The sequence below is a fragment of the Myripristis murdjan genome, chromosome 9 (assembly GCF_902150065.1).
Source record: "Myripristis murdjan chromosome 9, fMyrMur1.1, whole genome shotgun sequence".
NCBI lineage: Eukaryota > Metazoa > Chordata > Actinopteri > Holocentriformes > Holocentridae > Myripristis > Myripristis murdjan.
In genome coordinates, this window is record NC_043988.1 from 21,736,739 (window position 1) to 21,759,238 (window position 22,500).

A 22,500-nucleotide genomic window follows, 5' to 3' on the forward strand; every position below is an offset into this window, starting at 1 on the left:
CATTTTAAGTAGTAATGCAGAAGTGAAGGACCAAATGAAAATTCAGGTTGGATATTAGAAAGTGAAGAAACACACAAAACATGGTACAGGTAGATACATATAGATATAGAGATAGAGATACAGATGTATATGTAGATATAGATATAGATACAGGGTGAGAAAAGGTCATTATGAGTCCACTTGACCTGTTTTGGTTAACGCATTTTATTGCACACTTTTGTGTCTTCACCAAGACTTTTTGCCAACGAGACTGTGTGATAAAAATAAAGGACAAATGAACTGAGTATAACTCCATACTCATGGTCCCTGTTGTCCTCAACTACAAAGAGCCATAATAATCAATAATAAACAATAAAGCTTTCAAACCATATAGCAAAATAGAAGTCCTGGTTGAAAGTCGTGTCTGTCTATATCAAACATGTAGGCAGAGAGGCATGGGAAAATAGTGCAACACACAAACAAAAAGCACATACACACACACACACACACACACACACACACACACACACGGTATATAACAGTATTTGAACAGAACACAGAGTACAGTACAACACGTTATAGTGCCTTAATGCTCCTGGCACACCCTCATGTCAACCGCATATTTCCTAGCTAAGATAAATAAACCCAAAGAGAATTTGAATTTAATCGAATGCAATAAGGTACTGAGGCTTGAGAGGGAGAGAGAGAGAGAGAGAGAGAGAGAGAGAGAGAGAGAGAGAGAGTCGGGGCAGAAAGACAGTGAACATATAGAAAGAGAGAGATAGAGTGAGAGAAGGGGAGCATGGGATTGCGTGGGTGTCAAATACATTATTGAGTCTTGGCCGGGGGAATTGGAAGCGAGGCGAGTGTCTGCCGGTCTGAGTTGACGTAACAGCGATCCCTCTGCTACAAGGATGAATGAGGCTAATTTCTAACAGGCTTCAATAAAGGCAGCAAGGAAGAGCTCACAGGCTGCAGATCAATCATCTGTGTGTGTGTGTGTGTGTGTGTGTGTGTGTGTGTGTGTGTGTGTGTGTGTGTGTGTGTCTGTGTGTGTGTGTGTGTGTGTGTGTGTGTGTGTGTGTGTGTGTGCGCGTGCAGGCTGAAAGTGCGTACATATATGATTGTCTGGGACCTTGCATGTGTGTGTGTTTGCGCAGATGTGTGTGTGCATTTATGTGTAAGTTTGAATAGAAGGAATGGAACACAAATCTATGAATAATTGTGTTCTACTTTCTTTTCTGGTCCCTGCACAAATAAATAGATGATTTGTTTTTTTTGTTTTGAGGGCTGGGGTGAGGCAGTCACTTTTGCAGCTTGAAGAAAGTCACGGCAGATAACTTTCACTGTTTCACAATCAGATCTGAGAGGACAAGGCCAGAAAAGCTTTTCATTACAGTAAGATGGATAAAGAGGGTTTGTATTTCAAGATGAAGCAGCCACTTTTCACCATAGTGTGGTCAAGGAGCTGTTAGAGCGTAATGCGGAGGTTATGAACATCGGTAGTCTGGCAAGCATTTTTAAAGTGATTGCCAGTTACTAGTCCAGCATTTCAAAATTGCATATGTTTTCATCGAAATGCTGTAGATTTTTGTAAGAAATGAGCACAGATTTGAAATATTTATATTGTGAAGAGAGTTTGACCTTATGATTTTCAGGGAGATGCAGACAGTCTGCGTGGGCCAGTTTTACACAAAAATATTAACATTTCTCCTGTCGTTACCCATTTTCAGCAATTGGGAAATGTTAAAATTAAAAAACACAACTATCATGACCAAAATTAACACAATTTGGTATTACTGCAGTATCATTAAAATGTGCTTATCAACACTATCCCTATCTATCTGTACTCATAGAGTTCATTGTTTTTTTGTTTGTTTTTTTTTTCCTGTAGAAAAAAGTTTGTGTGTTGATGTTCATTAATCAATTTCAAACTCACATGCTCTCTCTTTCTCCCCCTCACTCCCTCTTTATCTCTGTCTGTCTTCCCAGGTGGAGAGGTGCCCTACACCACACTGGCTACGAGGATGATGATGGGGGTTTGGTGGATGTTCGCTCTCATTGTCATCTCCTCTTACACTGCCAACCTGGCTGCCTTCCTCACCATCACGCGCATAGAGAACTCCATACAGTACGTACCCCGCAGAGCGAGCAGCCATGCAGCTGCACAATCCTGCTTTGATTTCTAAGCAGCTAGGTTTTCTCTAGACTGCAATCCTCAGTTATTACGTATCGCTAGCACTTATTAGGCTTATCTTAAAGTACTCTGCCTCCTTGTCTTCCCCTTCCCTCACTTCCTTCCCTTTGCCCTCATCTATTCTCTTATTCACCCTGCTGTGGGATAGCACCTTCCTTTTTGTTGTGTTGTGTGTGTGTGTGTGTGTGTGTGTGTGTGTGTGTGTGTGTGTGTGTGTGTGTTTGCAGGGGTGTTCAAGTGAACATAGGGTAGATGGCAAGATGGTGAGAGAGTGAGAGGAAGTGGGGAGCAGAGATGGAGAAAGAGAGAGAGACAGTGATTTTGCACGTAACTTTTAGGTTTGGGTACAGTGCGTAGACGCAACTGCTATAGCTTTCCACTACCATTGCTTTGATTCTACACACACACACACACACACACACACACACACACACACACACACACACACACACACACAATTTCCCTGAGCTCTGTGCCCTTTGTTTATCTATCCTTGTGATAATATGTTTGCCTGCTTCTCTCCCAGTGGCACTAGGAAATTCTCATCTCTCATTGGACTAATCAGGATGTGGAGGCATCCGGTATGCCCGGCAGTTCCACAGTTAATTGTGCTTGGCTTTGGAATAAACAACATTTATTTCTCTAAATCTCATCTCTATCTGTCTCTTAATTTGTTTTTGTCAGTCTGTCTCCCTGTCTCTCTCTTTTTCCCTGCTTCTTCTCTCGGTGGCAGACGGCTCATCACCCTGTTTTCTTTCCTTTACTCTCTCTCTCACACTCTCTCTCTCCTCTCTCTCTCTCTCTCTCTCATTCTCCAGTTACTAGGGAAATGATGTTCAGAAGGAATCACTTTCCGCACTTCCTCCTGTCTTTCCTCTCTCTTTTTTATTGTTCATTTACATTAGCTGTCATTAATGAGTGCCTCTCAGTTTGCTGCCTCATTCAACATCCATTGAGCTGATTAAGGATTTCCATAAATTTTAATGTATTATCTTTAATGTGTTGACTCTTCTGGGGTCATTAATGACCTAATTACCACCTAAACAGCAGCAGCCACATGGCCTTGGGGCTTCAAAGATGGGTGATGGGGTGAGAGGTGGTTAAGAACACACCCAAACTAAAATTGAGAGTAATCATAATGCATAACAAAACAGTAATGGAGAGAAAGAGTAGCAGAGCAAAGAACAGTTGACTGTGATCTTGTGATTAGCATGCACTCTAATCTGATGAGTACTTGATTTACATATTACTTAGAGAGAGCAAGTGAGTGAATGAGTGAGTGAATGCATCTATGAATGAATGATTAAAAGAATGAATTAGTAAGTAAGCAAAAGAGCAAGTAAGTGAACACATTGGGTGAAGGAGGCAGGGGTGGAACCAATGCGCCTCTTCGTGTCTTAGTGAGCTGTCAAGACAGACAGCGTTTTTAAGTATTAATGCCCTTGTTTCATCCTGGAAATGAAATAACAAGTCAGCATTCAGAGCCCTCTCTGGACTATTTCACGCTTGGATGTTTTCACTCAATTTCAGTGTGAATCCTTTAGGAAAACAGTGAGGGATGGCAGCAGAGAGTGGCAACACAAGAGACAGACAAAAAGTGTGAACATTGTAAAATGGACTGGAAGTGGAGAGCATGGATGAAAAGATGAGATGGATTAAGGGGTGGGGAGGGGTGAGCTTTGCAAAAAGGGAGCTAAAGGGCACAAGTAGGAGAGAAGGAGGGGGAAGTAGGGATGGCAGAGTGTTTTGGTGACGGGGTGGCAGAGGATGAGGGATGAATATTGTTTGGGGTAAAAAAAAATTAGAAAAGAGAGGGTGTCTGTTCAGAGTGAAAAGAGATAGTGGAAGAATTGGTGTCAGGATGGAGGGATGGAAAGAGAGAGAGAGTGCTTGAGGATAAAAAAAAAAGCCTCTCTCTAATTCCACTCTCTCACAGCAGATGTCGTATTTTCTGCCCTGCCAAAGAACGCCAATAAAGTCAATCAGGTGTGGGGTGATTGTGTACCTCTGTGTCTGTGTGCATGCATGCATGTCTGTGTTGCATCTCAACTGTCCACTAAGACAGCGACTTCACACAGATTGGCAAAAACTCATTTAAAGCCTTGAGTTGACAAGCAGGCTCTTTTTAAAGCATCATTAAGTGATTCATGACTTTTATCACCCAAAGGGATTGTAACAGCATCGGCAGGTCTCTGGCACAGTTTACAGTAGCCTGTAATGCATGGACGGGATGGGTAAACAAGATAATTAGAGCAAAGATCCAACAGAAACACCTAACAAAGAGGTAATCATGCAAAATACCATTGTACCAACCCTCAGTTTTTGATAGCTGGAAATTTGACCTTTCACCCAGACTTTATCAACAACCCTATCAAACCCCTGCATACAGTATTATCATTTTGTGCTATGGGACATTTTATTTAAGGCACCTTTAGAGGTGCACTATGGAAAATTTCCAGGAGTTAATTTCAGTGATGACATTTAAACTGACAAACTTTAACTTTGTTTCAATCTACAGTTTTGCATAGTGTACTTTAAAAGGTTGAAAACTGTTGAAGATTGATTTAAAATTTGTTTACGAGAACCATGTAGATTCAAATAATCAAGTTGCGTGCTTATTTCATGTTTTTTGTCAGCTGAGCATTAATGGTCCTCACTTCAGCTGGCCCTCTGCAATTTTGCATAGTGCACCTTTAAGTATAGCAAATGAAAATCCGCTTATACTGACCACCAGTTCTTACAATACTGACAAACAATCCAACCATATAAGAAAAACTTTCATAGCCTCAAAACACATCTACTCTCTAAGAGCATGTTTAGCTTCTGCGCAGTATTAGTGGTTGATGATTGCACATTTAAGCTGTTTATCTGTGGCAGAGCTGCCCGTTGCAGATTAAGACTTCAGCCAGGTGTTGTGGCTTTGGCCCACACGCTGAGCGCTTGTTGTTGCTCAAGGTTGCACAGCTGCCTGCAGCGCTCAAGCAGACATTTGTTAGAAAGTTAATGGACTGATCAAGGTCCAGCTTCTCCTTAATTAATTTCCCCACACAGTTGTACAGCCAGGATCATCTTTTGTCTTTTGGCTGTTAAAAGAACAAAAGCTGCTGTTTTTTTTTTTAATCTCCTTAAATGCTTGTGGAATGATTTGTCTATTAACCTATTTTAGCACCAGAGGTAACATAGTAAACAGTTCATCCCAGCAAACAAGACAGCTGCGACACAGCCACTGAGTGCCTGTTCTCCTTAAAGGTTATGCAGTTATTTGTTTTGCTGAGGAGATATTTGGCTCTACTGCAGCAGCATGTCAAGCAACTGTTTTCCCCAAAGCGTTTCAGCACTAACCTCTATGTCCTTTGGCCTTGAGACACAACAAAAATGACCAGATATGAAGGAACTAAGATTCACAGACACAGAATGAGCATGTGTACATTCATGAGCACAAATACAGTTTTGTCTTCCACATAATTTGGTGAATTTGTGTCTTCGTTTTCTCTCTCTCTCTCTTTCTGTCACTCTTGCACACACACATTCACTCATATATACACACTCACTACAGATATCGTCTACCTCTTGTCACAGGATACATTCAGCTGCTCCTTACTCCATTTACTTGCTCATTGAGCTGCTTAGGGGGAAGATAATTGGTTGCCAAATGAGCTGGCATACACACAGGGAAGGAAGACACACACGCACGCACGCACACACACACACACACACACACACACACACACACACTCAATTACACAAGACATACACAAAAACGCAATTAAGCACGCACGTACATTACGTGTTATGTGCACACCGCCATGAATGAGCACATGCTCCCACACACACACACACACACACACACACACACACACACACACACACACTCACACACACACTCACACAAACTCTCGTAGCTGTAAAGCAGAGCTATAAGATGGCTGTAAATAGAAATGACCGCTGCCAGTGTTTTGATTGGAGTTCAGTGATTTAATGGTTTTTGATTGGAATCAATTATTGTAAACATGGGAGGTCTCCGTCAATCGAGTGCGAATGCTCTGCTCTCCTCCATTCTTCTCCCTCTGCCGTTTTCCATTAGAGTTCCTCTCTGGTAAAATTACATGACCACTAGGCTTGGACGATGGGACGAATAAATTGGTTATTGAGGATTGGCTTTTTTTTTTTTTTTAGCCGATTTTTCTCATGACAGAAGTAGCATCGCACCTTTAAAGGATAGCTCAGTGTGTATGTTGTGTTTGTGGTGAGTTTGCGGTTGACAGAATGAGAGAGGGGGTGACAGAGAGAATTAGGCTGACAACTGGCGCAGCGAGCATGAAGTTAGCAGTTTAGCTGTCTGTGTACAGTTTAAGCTTTTTGTCAGTGGATAAAGGCTACAGAAACAAATTAAGTGCTAAGTTTCTGAGTTTCTTGAAGGGGTTAAAGGGGTTAGCCCCAAAGTAAGCGACAATGGATTAGTCTATGTGACCAGGATAATTTAAGGTGGACTGACCTATAAGATGGGCTAGCTATTCTCAATGTAGACCTTCTTCACCTTAAAAAAAATCACATTAAATCATCATGCCTGTTTTGACTACAGTCGTGATTGTCTGTCGGAAACATTGATTGCATTAATGTGCACAGAATTTACTTTTGGAGTGTAGGAGTCAAGGCTAATTTGCCTTAATTCACTTGCATTCATGTTACAAAAAGAAATGTGAGCACCAGTCTTTGTTACAAAGAGTTAGAAATCCTCATTAAATGCAGCTTCAGGACCAGCAAGAGACAATCTAACTGAAGAGTTTCCATTTCAAATGAGATACCCACTATTTGCAAAAAGGGATACGTGCTCATCGAAAACACTTAGACATTGTATAATTCCTCATTTCAGGGACCAGTAGGATATCATGTTTTAAACATTTTCGCATTTTGTTTCTTGATAGAGCTGAGGTCAACACTGTGGCAGTCCTACAAATTATAAATTGCCAACGATGCACATTTAGCTAACCTAGATTTGACCTCACCTCAACTCGAGAAACAGTTTAAAGCCAATCAAACCATTTCTGCATCCTGCTGATCTCTGCCTCGATCAACTGGAGCTACATGGAGATGCATATTCAATCTCATTAATCCTTGTATTATCGTATTTGATTATCTTCTTCTGCTGTCTCCTCATTAAACAAAGACTCTTGCTCTCACATCGGTGCTTTTAAATGAAATCAAGAAAAAGTGGAAAGCCTTTTTATTGTGTTGATAAACAGGCCTTCCACAAGTTTGATTTATTGCAGTGACATAGCTTTACTCTAAATTCAACCTTGAGGCTTCCTCAGACCTGAAGTACTACTCTGTCACACACAGACACGCATGCACTGGCAAACACACACACACACACACACACACACACAGTAAAACCTGTTCTCAAAGCGGACTTCTGGTCAAAGACAGGCGTACACATACACAGGGGAATGGTGGTGAGGAGAGATTATTAAGGGCAAAGATTAATTGGCGACAATAAAAGATTCATGTTCACAGCCAAGTTCATTAAAATCATCAAAGTTTTTTATTTTTTTATTATTATTTTTTTTTTTTTTTAAGTGGGTCACTGAGATAGTTGAGGAGGGCACGGCAGTTTGGGAGAGGGGGAACCGCGAGAGCCGTGACCTTCAATAAAACAAAATGTGGGGGGATGTGTTCACTTGAGTGCGTATCTACCTGTGTGTGAGTGTGTGTGTGTGTGTGTGTGTGTCTCGTGAGCATGTAGGCTTGTAATAACCGAATCAAACAATATTTACTTACATTGCTACCCATTGTTAAATCTGCTCTGTGAGTGCATGGCACAGCTGAATTAATGAGGTAAGATTCTGTACACTTGTTGTTCTCCATCAGGAGGGATACCGTATAGATGTTGTGCATTTTGGTGTTTACACACATTTTTCCTCTCACAAATGTGTTTCTTTCAAATCTATGTGTGGCGTGTTTGTTGCCATTTGACAACCCAACAGTAATTAGTTCCTGTAATTGTTCTCCATTACATTTCTCAGTGGCCAAACCTTTTGAGAGGCAGCCGAAGCACCATTGCATTGTAATTAACAATAGCTTGTATATTCCCCCAGAGGTGGCAGTGTTATGAGTGAGAGACAGTCAGAGAGCGAGAGGGAGAGAAAGAGGGAAAGACAAATTACAAGCCAAACTGACTTGTGCCTTTTTAATTCTGCTTCTTTGTTAGCTTTCTTTTTAGTGGTACAAAAGTTGAATATCCAGAGTGCAGCTATATAAGCCTGCTTATTAGCTCAGCATTCCAGCTTGATTGTCAAAACTTTTTTTAATGTATTCATTTTATCATATTAAATATATATCAATTGCAAAAATATCTTCTCTGTTTTATTTTGATACAAATATTGTTAGTTTATGTCTAACTTCCTGTACCTTGGCCATGATCACCTCAGCATTTTGGGGTTCAACAATCAAAGTTATTAATTGGAGTCGCTCACGTTCTGTGTCCACATACACATTCACAATTAAGAGACTGAGAATAATAGGATGCCTCCCTGTGTTTTTAGCCCTGACATTATATATGCTCTGACATGATATTTGCTGAGCAAAGATTTCACACTTCAAATATTATGAATGCAAACTTGATCTCCATTGTCAACAAACATGGAGGCAGCCATACAGGTTTGGTGTATCTGTGTTCAATTCCAGAGAAATTTTTTTTTTTTTTTTTCTCCAATTGAGTATACCATCTTGGCTGCTCCCAGACCTGTTAATTGATGGAATTCAGGGAACACTGCACAGTTCCGTCACTGTACATTTACTACTAGTGTCCAAGTTTGTACACACACACTACATAGAGTCAAACCTGGTTGTCGCTACCTATTTTCAGCAAGACCCAATAGTGGGACAGTAGTTGTCGCTGTTGTTAAGAATCACAATGTGATTAAGCAGTAAAGTCAGGAGGGACAAGTAGAAGTAGCTGACAACAGTAGTGTCTGTCTTAGTATTAGCTGTAGAAGTCGTGCTACTCTGGATGGGGCCTCTAAGAAGGTGAAAGTACAGACTCTAGTCTGCAAGGTGGTGCAGTGAGCAGGGCAGCCATCACCCAGAGGAAGCACATCCAAGCCCCTATGAAGTGTACTTGAGCAAGGACAATTCATAAGGTTTTACATTATTAATGGGATCATTACTATTACTGTGAACTGCAATGCCCTAAGTGAAGCATACCCTTAATTATGTCTTAGTTTGTTCCCTTATGTAACATACTCTTAAATCTGCATGAATACTGACCCTCCTCACTCTCTTCTTCTCTCTAGGTCTCTCCAGGACTTATCCAAGCAGACAGAGTTGCCCTATGGTACAGTGCTGGACTCTGCGGTGTATGATCAGGTGCGCTCAAAGGCCATGAACCCCTTTGAGAGAGACCCCATGTACTCCCAGATGTGGCGGATGATTAACCGCACTGGAGGCGCAGACAACAATGTTGAGGAGTCAAAGGAAGGCATTCGAAAGGTAGGACTTGATATTTTCCTTTTTTTAATTTTTTGGCTGTTGAAAAGCCATCTGTTGATATGGAAACTCACCAAAACCAAACCTGGAGGTCTGCTCTGATAAGTAATGAAAAACAGGGAGCCAGGTGCAAGTTGGTGGCAACATCACTGTCATTATTCCCTTTTCAGTGCAGAGCAATCACATTCAACTCAACATTTGTTCTTTCCAGTTTTAGGTAGACAAACAATTTGGCTTTATTTTGAAATCAACTTGGAGGACAGAATGACATAAAATCTAGAGTCTTCAAACGCACAATAGAAAACTTGCTGTTAAGATTTTCTTATGTTGCAACAGTATCAGAAAATCAAGACACCTGACATGTTAAATTATTAAGGACAGCAGCATTTAAGTACACAATAAAGTTGTGTTCTTAAACTTCGTTCTCAACTACATGTCATATGTACAGCACATTGGTTTTCATCACTGTAATATGATCAGTTTATTACATGTCATTTTGCTGTTTCACTGAAAAAAGTTTTATAATCCATCATGAGCCTGCAGTCATTTTGTAGAGATATACAGCAGATATTGCAGTTTTCTATTGATGGACATCTCATTTTCAAAGGACAGTGATATTGGGAGAAAAATATTATTTATTTCCTCATTCACAAAACTGATGATGCACTTGAATTACTGGCCATTCATTTGCCATTACGCACAGTATTACTGAGATGGGAAAATTGCAAGACTGTCCTTGGATTTGATGGATTATGTCCAACATGGAAGCACTATGAGTACACTTGTACAGGATAATGTACAAGACATTTCCTGATAGATGGTATTTAACTTGCGTGAAGATTAAGCTCAAATTCATCATTCTTTACCATTCATGAAGTCTTTATGTGTTGAGTCTTACGTTTTAATATTGTATCATAAAAAGACCTATTACCAAAGCACAGTCAGCCTTCATCACTATCAAAATTTGAACAATCTAAATACATTCTTCAAGTCATACTAAACTTCAGTTTTATACCTCTTTCTCTTTCTCTGTGGATGGTATTAAAGAGATAAAATTGGCATTCTTACATATGAATTGCTCCTTTTCTTATTGCCATTAACTCTTAGTAGATTGTACAGGATGACACTATAGTAGATGGTATACGGTGACAAGCGAAATTATTGCACAGTGAGTTGGTAATGTGTCCTCAAGAAATCCCTCGAGGGGTGGTGCTGTCCCAAAGCAAACCCTGCACTCAGACATTTCTATAGAAAATGGCAAGTGAAAAGATGATTCACTTTGGGGGATCAATAGAGTACAACAACAACAACACAAAAATAAATAAATAAATATAACTACACACTATCGTAATACACAACAATGTTTTCTTGTCTTTTTTCCCCTAGGGTATATAAAAACATATTCATTGGATACAACAGATAAGGGACAGCCAGCCTATATCAAAATCACTGATGTCATATGTCTGTTTTACAGTAGGGATGTGTAATAGAACTTTCCACATTCACTTGTGAGAGTGTGATATTTGCATTACAAGATGTTTGTGTTACATTGATCAGGGGAGCACAGGGGCGCAGTGGTAAGCGCTGTCATTTCACAGTGAAAAAATCCTAGTTCTATTCCTGGCAGGCCAGCTAGAGTGGTTACTGCCTGCAGTTTGCATGTTCTCCCTGTGTCAACTTTGGTTCCTACACTACAAGACATGTAAGTCAGGTCAATTGGAGATTATAAATTTGCCCTAGGTGTGACTGTTTGTCTGCTCTGCGATGGACTGGCGACCTGTTCAGGGTGTTTCCCTGCCCACTGGGATAGGCTCCTGCACCCCGTGACCTTATTTAGAATAAGCGGCTTGGTGCATATAACCTATGACAGCATCACAGATACATATATTACAGACTACAAACTGTATATCTTCAAATGAGACATCAAACATTGACTATGTTATCAGTCAATAAGTCAAGCTTCAGAAATCCTAATTTTCCAGCCCTGCTTCATGCTCTATTTCATAAATAGTGGATGGAATATATATGGCATATGCCATCAGAGTGTGTAGCCCGATCTCAATCCTGTTTTGACATCCAGCTCACGCTGTGGGGTTGTCTGAGTTGATGGGGGATAAATCTCACTAAACGATGTTAATGATACACAGATACACGCGCATGGTTAAATACTTAAATCCCTTGATAATTACCCAGCATCATAAATACCTGGCTGCTGCATCTCATTTGCACGCACTACACTTTATGTATGCATTGCCCTTCTCCTTCCCAGTGAGGGTCTCACTTTATCCCTCCTCCTTTTAGAATATATTAGCATCAGACTTGAATAGGAGCCAGACTACAGAAGCATCAGAAGTGTTGGGAGCAACGATTAAAGTGGTGTGTGTTGTTTTTAAAATTAAGAGATAAATGAAGCACACAACAGTAAGCATGCAGGCATTAACGTGCACATGCACATGTTAGTTGTTGGCAGAGGTGTTTAATGAGCATGAATACGTAATTAGTGTATCCACCATCATGAATAAGTCAGCATTTTATTGCTAATCTGAGCAATGAGTGTGTGCAAGCATGGAACAAGAGCTCAGAAACTCCTGGGCACTCCTGTTTGTTTTCCCTCGCAACTGCCAACTCAAACCATCGACACACAAAGGTTTGACCAACTGGTGGGGTTTTCCACAAAGCAAGATTAGTAAATTAGCCAGTTAACTGAAACAAAACAAACAAAATGTATTCTGAAAATTTGTTTATCAGTTATCATATTCCTAAGTTTTGCTTTACAGATTCAAATCACTGTCACCAGGATATAGCACATTCTCTTCCACAGTCTGTCTAATCCTAAGGGGGTAGTGTGGCTTGATATGGTTTCTCCGTCTGGCTTTTATATAAGAGCACAAAGAGCATATTCAAGTGCTATACGTTGTCTTCAAAGAAGCTGTTTGCAAACTGAAAGCAACGATCCCTTTATCCCAGGGCCATGGTGGCCACATCTGCAAGCAGCTACATAAATATTACCATCACCACAGATTGGCTACTGTGAGTGATGAGACAAATCATTTTCACCCTGCGACTCCTGGCCTGAGATTCCATATCAGCACAGCCACTAAACAGGAGCTTAAAGGTGGTTATAACATAACCACAAAGCACTAAATACAGCGAAGGCCACCAGAGCCATGAGGAGCCAGCTATTTAAGCAGCAGAGTCTGCGTGATACTTGTGATCAGTGGATGCCTGGGCATGCTGACAGGAAGTCCACTGCTGGGGGAAACTTGAAAGCATGAGCTCACTGTCTGCTATAGTGGCCTGGGTGGCCACAGTCTGGGTCCAGCTGGATGAGGATATGATCAGAAAGTCATTCAAAGTGTGTGGACTGTCTGTGGCTAATGGCCTGTCTCTAATAATAGCCTGTCTGGCCATTATTGTAAGTGTTAAGATTCTTCTGGATACTTTGTCACAATTAGTGTGCTTCAACTGCTACAACACAGTGGTGTATAGTGGCATACATAGCTAAACTGTTTTAAACCGTAGGACAACACATTGCATCTCATCAGTTGTGGAGCAGATGTTAATGTATATTTGTAACAGTTCAGCTGCTAATGTTACCTGTGAAATACCTTCAAACTACTGTTTTACATAGGAAATAAAGGGACCATAAAGTAAAATCTTCCACATCAGTTTTCCTAAAAGCAGCAGCGCTGTCTTGTTTTGAGTACTTGAAACCATAAGGTTGGTGTTTTAGCCAAAAAAATCAATGCATCGATTTTTTTTGGTTCACAACATATAATCAAATCCATGGATTTGATTATATGTTGTGAAATCTTTAGCAGCCCCACATGATTTTGATTTGAATGACTTGTTGCAGTGTAAAATGTGGGTAAACTGTGGTAAATGGGCCAAACACTCAAAGTCACTGGTACTGTGTGATTCTGGTTGAGGGAGCATGGAAGCTGAGATTACATTTTCCTAAAATATTTCTTGATTGGGCTTATATGTCATCACTATGGATATGTTGTGGAATTGTAAAGAATCTGTAATTGCTGTATTACTTTTCCAAGTCCAGAAAAGCTGCACATAAGGACGGCAAGATGGAAGGGGTGAGCTCTAGGGCTCTAGTTTCCCGGCGCAGCGCAGGGTGATGCAGTGAGGCGAACCCCACGCGGAGCTAGTTTCGACAAGGGCAACCCGAGGCGCGCACAGTTTGCTAGTTTCGCAGACCGAGGTGCGCCAAGATGGGAGTGGCAGCGCAGCAGGGGGAAGTGTCGACAGATTCAGCTTGGCGTAGTGACAGTTTCGTGCCAAAATGCTTTGCGAGGTGCGCCCAAAGCTCGCCATCTGAAACCACGTCTACTTTCAACACAAGGTGGAGCGCAGCTGGCGTAGTGGAAGTTTGGCTGACCAGCGCGCAGTGCGTACACGTCCCCAAAACCTCACAATCAGCACAAACGGTGCCAGTCTTTGATCTGACATCAGTTGTGACGGGACAGTTGATATGGAGATAAATGTATGTGCTGATTGCAATAGTAGCATTGAATAGTGTTTTTTGTCAGTATTTATGGCATTGTTAATGTGCCTGACATTCCGGAAGCCTGCCTGTGAGGTTTTGGTGACGTGTGCGCACTGCGCACTGGTCAGCCAAACTTCCACTACACCGGCTCCGCTCCGCCTGCGGCAGTAGACCTCCATGTCAGTTGTGTAAACTTTCATTACGCCTTCGCGCAGCGTGTTTTAAAGGCGAGGACAGGGGCTCATTTGATTGGTTTAAAGTGAATCGGCTGTGTCAAACCCACTCCACGCCTTCTCTTCTCCCTTATGCTGGTAGGAGGAATGGCGAAGTACTTGCACCAAGGCGCACGGCATGCCAAACTTGCAAAATCCACCTGGCCACACCCAGTTGGCGAAGCGCAGCTGCACTGCACCCCCGCCTCGCCAGGTCTGCGAAACTAGAGCCCCTAGTCTCAAGAAAAATCCATAGTTGGATGAATGGATGGATTCATGAGTTTTTTGTTTGTTTGTTTTAATTTTCACAAAATATTCAACTTGAGAAGGTTATTGACATTTTTTAGAGGGAGAAATCCATCTTCAGATGCTCTCACACTCTAATATAAAATAAGTCTGTGACTTTAATTGCTCTCCAGAAGTTCATTTGTGATAAAATACTATAATTCTCATGTACCCATTTTCCCTCAACCTTCCTCAACTACTTCTACTTCAGTCGGTGAATTATTAAATCTCCTGGGGTTTGTCTTTTGACAAACCCCCGAGAACACTCCTGTATATGTTCCCTTCAGCTGTGAGTTATACTGGTGTGTCAGTGGAGAGAGCGATAACAAAACAGAGCAAGAGTTCTTCCAGTCATGAAAAAGTGAGAATTGCACCTCTTAATCAAAACACAAACTGCCTTCTGGCTCCATTGCATTCTGTTGTATGCGCTATGGCTTTTGAAGGCAAGCTACTTTGCAAATGGTTTATTGACTGACTTACAAATATTTCTGTTTTTTTTTTTTTTTTTTTTTTTTTTTTTTACCATCACTGGTGATTTTCTTTCTTTCTTTCTTTCTTTCTTTTTTTTTTTGCTGAAACTGCCAGTTTTTTGTTCAGGTACACAATATCTTTGAAATTGAAAATTACAATGCAAACAAATTAACAATAATCAAATGTTAAAATAAAAAAATGAACAAGGAGGCTGAATAAACAATGTCAAACACTATTAAAACCATAAGAAAACAAGCAAAACAATAACTGTCTAAAAAAAAACAAACATCAGACTGTGTTGGTAAACTGATAAATCAGGCTGACAAATAAGTCTAATCCTGATTCTGAGTGAATACTAAAAAATGTATTTCTTTTCTCTCTCCAGTGAACACAAAAGGGCCAGCTGCCCGTGTTCAGCTATAATTAAACAGTTTTTAGTTTGTTAATGTGGATTTTTATTTAAGGAAACGATTGGGAATGAAGTTTCTATGATGAGCAAATGAGTTGCATTTCAAAGTGATTTGCTTGGGTTGCTGCAGACTGATGGCAGGGCAGTAACAGGGTATAGATGCATGGCCTGGACACTTGGAGTATAGAGAGAGGGCCTGATTCCCTTTAATAGATCCTTCATGGCAGAGGTGATGCCTCCAGAGTGCCACCAAACACCGTGCGATGACAGAGACCTGCCCCTCCGTATTATATCTACTTTCACTCTTTCCCACTGTCTCCTTTTATTGCACTTGTACTCTTACAGTGTCTGTGTCTGTTTTTGCCTCTCTCTCTCTCTCTCCAGCTCTCTCTCCCCATGCCACTCACTGGCCCAAACTGACTGTTATGCTTTTTTCTATCCCTACTCCATCCCCCTGACTCTACCCTCTCTCTCTTTTTCGTTCTCCCTTTTCCTTCTCTCTTTCTGTCCCCCTCTGTGTCTGTTTCTCTCAACCAGTTTGTCTCTCCCACTCTCTCATTCACACTGTGTTGAAGGCTACAGGCTGCACTCTAGTGGTTTAGCATTGTCTCTCCCCCTCTCCTCGCTGTGTTGACACAATGCTGCCATTTCCTCCCTGATCCATGTAGCTAGTGTGCTACTTGTGTTCGCTGACACCATTACCATTTTTGGTAACTCAAACAAACCTCCATGTGCTTTCATTCATAGCGGATCTAATTTAATTTAATTTGATTCCTGAACAAAGTAAATTAAGCCTTTTACATTTGCACAGTAGTCATAGACTTTTTTCTTTGCATGCACTGCCTGGATTCTCCAGTACCTTTAATAGTTTACACTGTGGCTTAAATTAATTTCCTTTTGCAGAAAAATTGTGATAATCTTCTCTTACCTCACCAGACAATTGTCACATTAGCAGTAACTCTCTACTCTCTACTATTCTTTGGTGACAGAAAATTCACATCATGCAAAAATTACTCAAAAAAGCTGAAAGAAAAGAAAAATCCACCAAAAATTTGCTTCACTGAGTTCAGTGGAGATTTCTCAGTGACTGGTAGATTGAAGCAATAAACCATCAAAGAAGACATTTTGAAGATTGATTTTTATTATCTTTTACTAAACGTTTATGATTCCTCCTGACATGTATAGTTGAAAGTCAGTGAGGAGTACCTGGAAAAGCATTTCCAAGCTTAGGGCTATTTGGAAGGCCATGATGTTATTACAGGACCCAGTGAGTCAGTCAGACTCAGACATCTTTTGTTCTTCATCTGATATATTTGGATGTGTTTGTCATCTTCAGTCTAGTCCATGCGCCATATTTGATTCCTAAGAGGTGGAAAGCTTGATATGTTTCCCTCTCTCTCTCTCTCTCTCTCTCTCTCTCTCTCTCTCTCTCACTCTCTCTCTCTCTCTCTCACTCACTCACTCACTCACTCTCTCTCTCTCTCTCTCTCTCTCTCTCTCACTCACTCACTCACTCTGTCCAACCTAAACATCTCTGTCTTTCTTTATAGTCCTCTCTCTTTGAAAATAAACCTCTTACTCCTCCCTGCCACCGTTGTCTCTGTCTATAGATTTTCTCCCTCTTCAGATTTTGATCCCCTCCAGCAGAATAATATTATATGTCAGAATGGGTCAGTGTCTGAACTGTCTCTTTTATCACTCACATGCACGCACATGCGCACATGCACACACATTCATATGCAGGCACGAAGACATGCAAACACACCCACATGCATTCACAGGCATGTGAACGCACTAAAGCACATGTGCAATGCATATTTATATACATTATTTACACATTCACACGTGCACACCCACATGCATCCACAAACACATATACACGTATACGCACACGCACACGCATACGCATACACACATCACTTATGCTCTGGAGCTAGATATTGTCACAGGCTAATATACCTGTCGCTGTCTTTTCAGTCAATGATCAAAGCGTTCAATAAAGTACAGGTGTTGCTTCTCAGGGTTGATATCTCATTAACTTGGTGTCACACATGATATCAAAGTGGAGGACTGCCATATGTCACTGTTTGCCATTGTGGTTTCTCATTGTAAGGTGATGTGTTACTCAGCTGGAGCCCTTGATCTCAGATGGCCACATGAAGGGAAAAACAGCATTGTTTTTTTCCCTAGTCTGTTTTTAGCAGCAGATAGGTCTGTAGTTGAAGCCCCTTTAGTAGCTAACCATTTGGCTGCTGTGTTGAGCTGTAAAACAAGTAAGAGTGAGATAAACCATCAATTACTTAGAACCTCTGGGGTTAGTCTTAGAACTCTACTTGGAAAATCACTGCCATAGACCTTAATGTGATGTGTTAATAATATGAAGTCTTAAACATACCTCATAAAAAATATTTTACTGACAGTAAAATATGACAGTACTTTGCACTGCACAGGTGATTTGCAAACTGATGACAGATTCTTTACAGATCCACAAAATAACCAAGGTGATGACAAACCCAATTAAGAAATATTTTATTGGAATGTAATCTCAGCTTTCTGGCTCCCTCAACCAGGTATCTTAAAGGATCATGCCAGTGACATTGAGTTTTTAACCCATTTACTACAATTTACCCACATTTTATACTGCAATAAACCTTTCTGCAAATCCTGCGAGGGTACAAAATCAAACATATAATCAAATCCATTGTTTTTCAGATTTGGATTTGTGGTTGAAACACCCACCTTATAATTTCACATCATCAAAACACCACATTGCTGCTGCTTTTAGGAAAACTAATGTGGATGACCTTACTGCAGTGATGGAATACAGGTGTGAAGAAAGTCTGAAATCTCTGAATGTTCATTTTCATATTGTAGTAGAATGAATGGAAACCAACTGTCCTAACATTAGCAACTGAATTTTTACAAAAATACATTAGCATCTGTTCAACAACTAATGACTGATCAACCAACAGCTCTAACAAACCCATCCAACCAGGTGTACAGCAGCCAGAATCTGTCACAGTATATGTGTCTGCTTTGTTTTGCATATTATGCATACAGTACCCATGTAAAAGTGTGTATAGGGAAATCATTCCCGGGTTTTATACATACACTACCCACGTAAAAGTGTGTATAGGGATATCATTACCAGCCTTTAATGATGTGTCCATTGATTAAGGCATGGGTCTGAAAGTACGTTTGGTACTGGGCCAAGTTATTAGATGGCAGGCTAGAATATATACACCATAAAAAGCCCACTCCTCCTCTGTTTCACATACAGCAGATAACTCCAGACATGCCTATGCTCTACCCCTACACTTTCAAATTGACTGCAGCCTATAACAATGCCTAGATTTACTAATACAGTATCAGTCAGATTCACAAATGCAAGAAGACAATATTATTTGGCCTATGTTGTGCAGGCTATGGCACTGAAAGGGTTAAATTTCTTCTGTATGTTTGTCTCTGTGTGTTTTTGGTGGAGGGCTACACTACAGGCTACATTAGGTGTCCATACTACAGTGTTGGATGCTGATCATATTTTCAAGAGTATTTGCTTATTTTTTGGTCCTGTTCTGCAAGTCAACATGGCACTAAAGCTACCATGTGAAGCACACTAATTAAAATGTTACAACCTGTGAACTGGTGTTGTTTTCCTCACCTTTGCGTATGTCTGTTATTAGACTGACATTTTCAGCACCAGAAGCTATCCATATCTATTGATTGCTATAATTGTTTCAGCACCGTACAACAGTACCCCCTGTGTGTTAAGTGAAATGTAGCCCTCACCCCCTCTCCTCATAAATATAGTGAGCTTTCCTCAGGTGAGGGTAATTTATTTATGTGAACATTATATTGGGAACTTGTATATCTCATCTTCAACCGCTTATCCAGAATCGGGTCGCGGAGAAAGCAGTTTCAGCAGGGGACCCCAAACTTCCCTTTCCCCAGCAACATCAACCAGCTCTGACTGGGGGATCCCGAGGCGCTCCCAGGCCAGTGTGGAGATATAATCTCTCCACCTGGTCCTAGGCCTGCCCCGTGGCCTCCTCCCAGCTGGACGTGCCAGGAATACCTCCCTCGGGAGTCACCCTGGTGGCATCCTTACCAGATGCCCGAACCACCTCATCTGGCTCCTTTCCACGCAAAGGAGCAGTGGTTCTACTCCGAGTCTCTCACGGATGACTGAACTTCTCACCTTATCCCTAAGGGAGACACCAGCCACCCTCCTGAGAAAACCCATTTCGGCCGCTTGTATCCGCAACCCAACAGGAAACGGGTCCGACTTACTGCCAAGGATCCGGACACAGCTCTCGCTTTGGACATACAGGGATTGGATGGCCCCAAGGAGTGCCCCCCTCAACCCATACTCCTGCAGCACCTCCCACAAAATATCCCGGGGAACCTGGAACAATGCGGAAACCGCATTGTTCCTCTTCAATCTGAGGTTTGACTATCGGTCGAACCCTCCTCTCCAGCACCTTAGAGTAAACTTTCCCCGGGAGGCTGAGGAGTGTGATGCTTCTATAATTGGCACACACCCTCTGGTCCCCCTTTTTAAACAGGGGAATCACCACCCCGGTCCGCCACTCCTTCAGCACTGCCCCAACCTTCCACGCAATGTTGAAGAGGTGTGTCATCCACGACAGCCCCTCAACACCCAGAGCCTTCAGCATTTCTGGACAGATCTCATCAATCCCCGGGGCCTTGCCACTGCAGAGTTGTTTAACTACCTCAGTGACTTCCTCCCTAGAGATTGACATTGATCCCCCATCATCCTCCAGCTCTGCCTCTACCCTAGAGGGCGAGTTAGTTGGGTTGAGGAGTTCTTCAAAGTGCTCCTTCCACCACCCGATGACACCCTCAGTTGAGGTCAACTGCGTCCCATCCCTGCTGCATACAGCCTGGATGGTCCCCCGCTTCCCCCTCCTGAGGTGCCGGGTGGTTTTCCAGAAGCACTTTGGTGCCAACTGAAAGTCCTTCTCCATGTCTTCTCCGAACCTCTCCCACACCCGCTGCTTTGCCTCCACCACAGCTGAGGCTGCCACCCTTCTGGCCTGTTGGTACCTTGTAACTGCCTTGGGAGTCCCCTGGGATAACATATCCCGGAAGGCCTCCTTTTTCAGTTGGATGGCTTCCCTGACCACCGGTGTCCACCACGATGTTCGAAGGTTACTGCCCCTTGAGGCACCTAAGACCTTCACAGACCACAGGTCACAACTGCAGCTTCAGCAATGGAAGCTTTGAACATTGCCCACTCTGGTTCAATACCCCCAGCCTCCACAGGGATGAGGGAGAAGCCCCGCTGGAGGTGGCAGTTGAAGTTTTCTCTAACCGAGGCCTCCTCCAGACGTTCCCAGTTCACCCTCACTATACGTTTGGGCTTGCCAGGTCTGTCCAAAGGCTTCCCCTGCCATCGAACCCAACTCACCACCAGATGGTGATCAGCTGACAGCTCTGCCCCTCTCTTCACCCAAGTGTCCAGAACATATGGCCGCAGGTCAGATGATACGATTACTCAATCAATCATTGACCTTTGGCTGAGGGTGCTCTGGTACCAAGTACACTTATCAGCATCCCTATGTTTGAACATGGTGTTCGTTACAGACAATTCATGACTACCACAGAAGTGCAATAACAAACAACCGTTCAGGTCCAGATCAGGGAGGCTGTTCCTCCCAATCACGCCCCTCCAGGTGTCTCCATCGTTGCCCACATGTGCGTTGAAATCCCCCAGTTGGACTAATGGGTCCTTGTATAGATTTTCCACAGCTATTAATAATAATAATAATAAGAAGAAGAAGAACTTTCTAAAATAAATTTCAGAATATTCTGAAATACTTTAGTGCTTCAAGAAAGTGCTTAAGGGCCACAGACCTGCAGGCCTCCAGATTCTGATCTGGACCTCATTTCAGATCAGACCAGCACCTTGAAGTTTCACAGAGACTTCAACATCAGCAAAGGAGATTGAAAAGTCAAGTCAGGTCCATTCTCCAAATATCATTCATAGAAGACTTAAAGGAACATTTTTCATTGTGTAGCTTTTCAGTCCGAGCAATCATTCATGCACACACACACATGCATGCACATGTAGGCTCTAACAAGCAAGTCTCCTGCACAAGTAAGTACAAACACACATGCACACCTGATTCTCTTGATGTAAGGTGAGCATGAATGACAGCCACTCTCTATCAGGCCTCGAGGGTCTCTGGTGACTGCTGAGTGATTTTAGAGCTGAGTGGATGGTGAGTTTGAGTGATTTTTTCTCTGTATATGGCTTTCTGGCACACTATGGAATGGTTCTACTTTAGAAAATGGTTCTTTTCCCAAATGCCCTTGCACACTATGTATTATCATCACTCCTGGGCCTCATTTTCATAGCAGCTCCTAAAAACACACACACACACACAAAAAAAACAGACTTAAACATTTACTGCAACATTAACTTAATTCAAGGCTAGAACTGGCATGGCAAAGGTCTTTTACTTCCACAAAGGCACACAAGGCTTAGACAGGCAAATGCTGTGTCAATATAATAGTAATGCTCTCAACCTAACCCTGAACTGAGCAACTTTAAAACATCAGCAGGACAATGAATACTCTGCTTCTGGCAAAATAAAGATACTGAATGTGAATTCTACCCATATCTGGAAAAAAAAAAAAAAAAAACTGAAAAAAGCTGGGCAGGTAGGTGGGAAGAAATTGGTGTGTGTGGCATTAAATGACTCATGCATATGTACATGTATGGATTTTATAGAGGACCTTTACCTCAACTAAAGCATTTGCATTTTGCATTTTTGCTGTGATTTGTGATACCCTTCCTCCAAAAAATACCCTTATCATGGATTTGAATTTCAAATTTATTACATTATTCTGCCATACTGAAATGGAAGTGACCCATGCCGCTGATAAGGTCATACCAATCAACAGAGGCACCCAAGACTCTCACATTGTATCACTTACA

General features: G+C 41.8%; 1 protein-coding gene across 1 annotated transcript in view; it reads left to right on the top strand.

Annotated features, from left to right (window-relative positions):
- grid2 (glutamate receptor, ionotropic, delta 2) overlaps positions 1-22,500 on the top strand; it is a 607,933-nt gene that overhangs the window by 519,757 nt on the left and 65,676 nt on the right. The window contains exons 12-13 of the mRNA XM_030061028.1: positions 1,972-2,110; positions 9,469-9,664. Of these exons, the coding sequence (XP_029916888.1) occupies positions 1,972-2,110; positions 9,469-9,664 (335 nt within the window). The remainder of the gene's footprint in view (positions 1-1,971; positions 2,111-9,468; positions 9,665-22,500) is intronic.